The 7,431-nt window shown below is 42.3% G+C and overlaps 1 protein-coding gene across 1 annotated transcript; it reads left to right on the top strand.

Moving 5' to 3' along the window:
• Positions 1 to 6,218: 6,218 nt before the first annotated feature.
• Positions 6,219 to 6,919, top strand: LOC150096901 (histone H2B-like). Its single transcript, XM_090407857.1, has one exon. It carries the CDS (start codon positions 6,256 to 6,258, stop codon positions 6,628 to 6,630), a length of 375 nt encoding a protein of 124 aa, XP_090263983.1. The 5' UTR covers positions 6,219 to 6,255; the 3' UTR covers positions 6,631 to 6,919.
• The last annotated feature ends 512 nt before the right edge of the window (positions 6,920 to 7,431 follow it).

Below are 7,431 nucleotides of genomic sequence, written 5' to 3'. Positions count from 1 at the left end.
ATTTGCTGGATGGGGGCCGCCACAATTCGCACATTTAGCAGGTGTAGACGATGATTTTGTGCAAGTGTGCGAGGGATGGTTGTCACCACACTTTACACACTTGTAATCTGCTTTACATAACTTTTGTGCATGCCCAAATTTTTGGCAGCGGTGGCATTGACCGGCGGATGCCTTTCTTCTGAGTGGTTCGGTCTTGATGACTAAGTTGCAGACTATAGTAAGGTCGTAAATTGCTCTGTGGTCTTTACTGATCTCCACTAAGACCAGAGGCATGGGGCGCTTGTCTGCGCGGTACATGCGCGAGATCTTAATTGGTTCAAGACCTTGTGATCTGAGGTCCGTAGCTATTTCATCAGTAGTTATGGTTTCTGCCAGACCTCTGATGACTACTTTAAGGTTTTTTTCGCTTTTTAGTTGGTAGGTGTGATATGGGACTTTCTGTTCATCCATAAGTCTGGTGAGCTGGCGGTAGTCCGTTTCTCCTTCGGGCTGTATGCGGACTCCATCGTCGGTGTTTTTAGCTGATGAGAACTTGATGTTATTGTTCTTCATCGTCTCAGCAAGTGACGACCAGTTTTCTTTAGCTCTCAAGATTACTGGCGGAATTCTCTCTTTGGGCTGTGTCAATGTCCCTGTTCTTTCATCAGCTAGCGCTGATGTATCCATTGGAGCTGTAGTTTCCGACGTCTGAGGTATTATTTCAGGATGTGTCGCAGGGGATTTTTTCTTTCTCTTCTTCCGTTTAACTTCCTGAAAGCTACTGGAGTTTGAAGGAGAGATGTCTTCAGTAGTTATTGCTGGCTCGCAGGCGTTGTCATGTGAAGGGTGAGGAAGTTTAGAGGGATGGGTATCCTCTATCTCCGCTTCAAGGATCTGGTGTGCTCCGATTTTATCTGGCCATTTTTTGTGTAGCAAGTTGCCTAAATCCCTGAAAAGCGTCAAAAGTTCCTGAAAATTGAGATCGTCGAAGGACTTATCCATGGCTAGGCTTATGAAAATAAGCTAGAACTAAAAGTAGAACTAAAAGTCTTACCTGCTCTGTTTATCGAGCACGAACCTACGGTACAGTAGTAAACTCCGATTGAACTGCTAATCTGCTGCGTGAAGGACACACTCTTCAAGATCATAATCAGATCGGCCTCGCAATCTCGCAATAGGAATCACAATCGCAATCATGACACTCGGCCCAAAATGAAATTGACATTTGACATTTGACATTTATGTCTTTAGGGGTGAAGCAAGATGCTTTTCATATTCCCCGCTATCTGTTGTGGTTGCAGTGAAGGTAAAATTTATGAGCAGAATGCTCGCCCTGATTGAGCATGGAGATTATGCATCACTAAAGGAGGCCAATATAGCTTTTGGTCTTCTGTATTTGAATATGTCCGTTGGATCGTATGCTGTAGCTTGTTGAACCAAATCGTTGGGATGTGTGGACGTCTTTAGGAAAAACTTGGTGGCTAAGGATCGTAGAAAAGAGAAGATATAGGGAATATTTGTGTCTCTGTGGAGTTGAGTGTTTCTAACATACCACGGGGCATTCAAAATCATTCTCAGGCACTTGTTCTGCACTCGCTGTATTTTGATGATGTTAGCATTAGAGGTGTGGCTCCAGGCCGGAGAGGCATAGGTGATTATAGGACGAACCGTCAACTGGTATAGCTGCAATTTGATTCTGTTGCTGAGCTTGCTATTTCTATTAATTAGCGGATAGATCTGTGCTATGGCTTTAGATGCCTTTGTGCATGCAGACTTGGTGTGTTGATTGAAAGATAGCTTTTTGTCGAGAATTACACCCAGGTAATTTGTTTCTGACTGCCAGGGAATTTTAATATTGAATAGTAACAAATCTCCTACAGGAGACATTGGCCTTTTTGAGAAAAGAACGGCTGAGCTTTTCTGGGGGTTGACTTCCAATCTCCATTTAGATAACCAACCCTCCAGCTTTAGAATGTTTTCTTGAAGCTTTCTGGTAATGAAAAGGGGTCTGAGAGATCTGGTTAGTATTGCCGTATCGTCTGCATATAGGGCCAAAATGGAAGTCATCGGATTGTGTGGGATGTCTGACATGTATACAGAGAACAGCAATGGAGCCAGCAGAGATCCCTGCGGCACTCCAGTAAAGATGTGGCGCTGGGAGGATGTAGAACCGTTGATTTTTACTTGCATTGATCTATTTTGAAGATATGAGTGGATTAAATGAACCATTTTAGGTGAGATGCCGGCTGAGATAAGCTTGTGCAGGAGTCCAAAATGCCAGATTTTGTCAAATGCTTTGGATAAGTCTAGGAAAACAGCGCCTGTGCACTGGCGCCAGTTGTAGCTGGTTGTGATGTATTCAACAATTCTGTGGATTTGCTGGGTAGTACTATGGTGTTGCCTAAAACCAAACTGTTCTTTTGGAAGGATGTTTAGGTCATTTATTGAGGTTTGAAGTCGTGAGAGGATGACCTTCTCTGCAACCTTACCCAGATTTGAGATGAGACTGATTGGACGATAATTTTGGGGTAGGTGTGAGTCTTTGCCTGGCTTATGTATGGGAATTACGTCAGCCAGTTTCCAGGTTGAAGGAAAATAGTGAAATCTTAAAATTGCATTTATTATACTGGTCAGGTACACTACTGCCCTCCGGGGCAGAAGTTTAATCACACGATTAGTAATGCCGTCTGGTCCAGGAGCTTTTTTGTTCTTTAAATTTTTAATAATGTCATATCTCAGCAGGTGATGTTGATGCAATATGGTCAGTGCTGGTGATAGGAAGTTTGAGTGAGTGTCTGACCTTGCTGTGAATCTTATGTATGTGGTCAAAGTCAAGGTTTCCATACGAAGGCCTGCATTGCTCTTCCAAGCTGTGCGCTATAACCTCTGCTTTGTCCACATCTGTGTGAGCAAGGCCCTGATCAGTTAATATTGGGGGAAGGGATCTGCCTTTGTTTTTGGTATTTTTTAGTAGTCCCCAGATGGAGTGATCACTAGGTGAAATGGAGGATAACTTTTCATCCCATACATGGTCTCTGTGAGCTTTCAGTGCATCTCTTACTGCCCCATTTAATCTGTTTAGATTTGTTTTGTCTTGTGGTGCACACGTGTTACGGAATCTCTTTCGAGCTCTGTTTTTATCTCTGATTAAGTTCATGATGTCTTCAGGCAAACGATCTGGCTTGCGGGCAGATTTGTAGGAGGAAGCTACCTTTATAGCAGAATTAATTTGTTGTGTGAGATTTGTAACTGCAGTTTCTACTTCTTCTTTTGTGTGTATGTGAGGAACAGGTCCAATATGATCCTTGAGTGCGGCTGACAGTCTTTCCCATACAATGTAGGAGTGAGGAGGACACAGGAATTCCTGATTTCCCAGCTGCAGCAGTATTGGATTGTGATCGGATGATAGTTCATCCATAGAAATGATACTGTACTGAAGTTTAATATCCTGCAGGATAGCTATATCCAGGATATCAGCAGTGCCGAACGTACTGAGATGAGTTGGTTCGGTGGGGCCTGCCACAACAGCGTTGCTTGATCCTAAGTAATTGAAAAGGATGCAACCATTCTTGTTTGTGGTTGAACAATTCCAGGCAGGGTGCTTGGAATTCAGATCCCCGGCAATAATGGTGGGCCCTCTGATGCCTAAGATGGCATTTAGATCAGAGTGAAGTAGAGATTTTTGGGGAGGATTGTAAGCTGAGTAGATTTTCAGTTTGCCAGTGGAGCTGGTGACTACTTCCACTCCTGTGATCTCAAGGTTAGTGGTTGAAGGAATGCTCACAGAGTGGTGCTTAATGTAGTTTTTAATGAAGATGGCAGTGCCACCACCTCTGTAGAGTAGTCTGTCATTTCTGTATAGGTGATAGCCCCTTATTGTAGGGTTGTCTGAGGGTCTTAGATGAGTTTCGCTGATTAGAATAACATCTGGCTGATACCTAGATGTGAAGGCACGGAGTTCCAGGATTTTGTTTTTGAGGCCATTTGCATTCCAAGCAACTATTTGAAGAGATGCTGGAATGAGTTTGTTACTATTCATTTATGAGAGCTGTGAGGATGACCTGTGTTTCACGAAGAAATCTTTTAGTGGAGGTTTCAGTAGGGTTTGATAGGCTAAAATTTTGTAGCATGTTTGCTAGTGAGGCCGTGATAATAGCTGTTAGGTTTTTAGGTGCTCTTGGTTGATTTTGTTCTGGAATTGGCCTAGTTGTACGGGTCACATCGGCATAACTTCTTGTTTGCTTTTGGTTGGAGGTCTCCGACTGTGGTCGATGAGTCTCCGGTTTTGATGTCTGGGCCGCTGGTGTTCTTGTACTGTAGGAGGAGGGCTGATTGATTGCCTCCATCCGTCTGTTCTTTGGGTGTTGAGTGCATCCTTTGTAGTTCGCCGGATGAGGGCCACTGCAGTTAGCACATTTGGCCGAGGTGGTCCTTGGCTTAGTGCAGGTATTGGTTGGGTGGCTGTCTCCACATTTTAAACATCTATATTCTGCTCGGCATAGATTCTGGGCATGGCCAAACTTTTGGCACCTGTGGCACTGCCCAGAAGATGATCTTTTACGGAGTGGTTCCGGTGTGACGATGAGACCACAGACTGTTTTTAAGTTGTAGATATCCTTATATATTTTGTGAATCTCAACAAGGACTAATGGCATGGGAGTTTTGTCTGCTTTGTACATTCTGCTCACTTTGACTGGTGGCAGATCCTGAGAATTTAGGTCAGCAGCGATTTCTGCTGTGTCAATGTCTTCACAGACACCACGAAGGACTACTTTTAAATTTTTTTCTGAACTGAGCGCAAAGGTATGATACTGGATGCCTCTGTTGTCCAGTTCCTTGGTCAACCTTCTGTAGTCTGTCACTGTTGCTGGCTGAATCTTTATGCCTTCATCCATGTTTTTGGCCTTAATGAAGCCAATATGCAGATTGGACATTGTGGATCGTAAAGCTGCCCACTTTTGTTTTTCTCTAAGGATGACCGGTGGCACCTTTTCTTTGGGAGAGGTAGCGGCGTCCGAACCCTGAGAATCCTGTTCCATTACAGTGTTGTCATTGTGCGGTTCTTCTGTTGTTCTTCGCTTTTTGCGAGCACGCACTTCTACAAAGTCTGAAGGTGTAGAAGGCATCGACTCTAAATGATCTTCAGCGACGACTTTGTGAGCACGCACTTCTGCAAAGTCTGGAGGAGTAGAAGGCATCGACTCTAAATGATCTTCAGCGACAGCGTCTGAGACACATTCGGGGGGAAACGTGTCATACAGTTTAACCTTTCCCGGCCAATTTTCACTCAGCAGCTTTCCCAGTCTGAGGAATTCAAAATAAACTTCTTCGAATTTGGCCTCATTAAGAAGTTTTGCCATGACAATATTTGGAAATGTGTTAAGTCAAGGATGGAGAAAGAGTAGAGATTGCTCTGGTGTTCCGAGCAGGTAAAAGTAATCCTGTGGACTTTTGAGGGTCCACTAGCAAATCCCGTAGACACTCTACCAGCAATAAGATGTCGCGATATAAAATACAGCAATGGCGATACTAACGGCAGTAGGCCTAGCGTATCGCCCTTATAACTTCAATTGACTTACCTGGATGGAAAATAAATAAAGTGCCTGTTTATGGCAGTAAGCAATTAACTGAAATTACTGATGAATACGCATAAATCACTAAATCATAACCGTCAAATTCACAATTCACCATCAATAATACACGACACTAAACACTACCACGCGAGCCGCCATCTTCATTAATCAATCCCGCTATCTTACTTCCATTGAAAAAAAAAAAAAAAAATGAAATTGAGTTCTTAAAGTTCTTAAAAGAACTGGGCGATGGACTGAGTCCTTGACTCTTTATCCCGTCATCTGAATGAAGTAAATCTGTATGGATAGTGTTATTGAGCTAAAAAGCTCTAGTCATGGCTGGGTAACGGCAATAGCCGAGCCTCAGTTAAAACTTCATTGGCTATAGCATTGCCATTTGTCACCCTGGAAGTCCTAAAAAGGACTTTTCCGGGAATCAGGTGTTCATTCCCCCTCCCCAAAATGAAATTGACAATTATTCTTATTATATTTGAATGAATATGCTCTTGAAAATGGATTTAATTTTTTATTTTCATTGGTAAATCGAGTAACCAATAAGAAAGAGGAGCTCTCTCGCACGTTCTCATTGTTGTGCACCCAATCTACCGTTCTCATATAAAAAGGGTGCTAAAAACGCGGCCCCAAAAATTTCCCCATCGTCTACATTGTTGTTACAGGTGTTTTCTTGTTTGCTTCGATCGATATGCCACCTCAACCTAGTGGGAAAGCTCTGAAGAAGCCTGGAAAGGCTCAGAAAAATGTTCGTGTAGGAGATAAGAAGAAAAAGAAGAAGAGGAGGAAGGAAAGCTTTAGTATTTACATCTACAAGGTACTGAAGCAAGTTCACCCGGATACAGGTGTGTCGAGCAAAGCTATGTCCATTATGAACAGTTTTGTAAACGACATCTTTGAACGTATTGCTGCGGAGTCATCCCGATTGTCTCACTACAACAAACGGTCCACCATCACAAGTAGAGAGATCCAGACTGCTGTGCGTCTTTTGCTTCCTGGTGAACTGGCAAAGCACGCTGTGTCCGAAGGCACCAAGGCTGTAACGAAATATACTAGTGCCAAATAATCCTCGTCTAGATGATCCAAACGGCCCTTTTCAGGGCCACTAAATCCTGATGAAGAGATACCTGATCGTACTGTTTTAATTTTATGATTTAACATTTTATTTACAGGTTTATACATTGCATTTAGAATCAATAACTTATCTGGTGTAATTAATCGTGGACTGAAGGTGGTTGCTTCCAATATTTTTGAACTTGGTGACAATTATCCGTGCTTTATAAGTTTTAAACATTTTCTAGTATTAATATATTTTGCTTGATACACTTCTCGAATAAAATTATTATTGAGTAGAATTTCTGCTTAAATTTGCTAAGGACATGAATGACGCTACCAATCATGACGTCCTATATAACAATCATGCTAAAATTGTAACCGTTCATCTGAAGTATCTTCCTGCAAAATAACAGCAGTAGACATCATTAGATAATTAACTCCCTCTATGATATAAGCTTCAGGGCTTAATATTTATGCGTAATGCTTAACTTTTATTAGCCAAAACATTTTTCACAATAAACCTTGCTCTTTCAGAGTATTCGTTTACTTTGCCGAGCCCGCATTGCGGAAAGGTTAAACGTCATTGCGCAAGAGATTTTGCGACATTCCAAACGAATGAAAGCATTGATTGTGAATCGGACACTTACTCACCTTACCCAATATATCCACTCAGGATATATTTTTTTAAAGCTTGTGTGAGAGAAATTTTCCACTTGCTGTTTGTTTTACTACTTTACTGAAATTATCATTTCAGACCTTTGTCCCTAACACACTGCACTTGGAAGTGCGACAACATGCACCCTAACTTTAC

This window comes from Typopeltis vanoorti, chromosome 18 (genome assembly GCF_054136105.1).
Source record: "Typopeltis vanoorti isolate ZY-2024b chromosome 18, IOZ_Tvanoo_1.0, whole genome shotgun sequence".
Classification (NCBI taxonomy): Eukaryota; Metazoa; Arthropoda; class Arachnida; order Uropygi; family Thelyphonidae; genus Typopeltis; species Typopeltis vanoorti.
The sequence above is the reverse complement of the archived record's forward strand: the minus strand, read 5'-3'. Positions and strand labels throughout refer to the sequence as shown.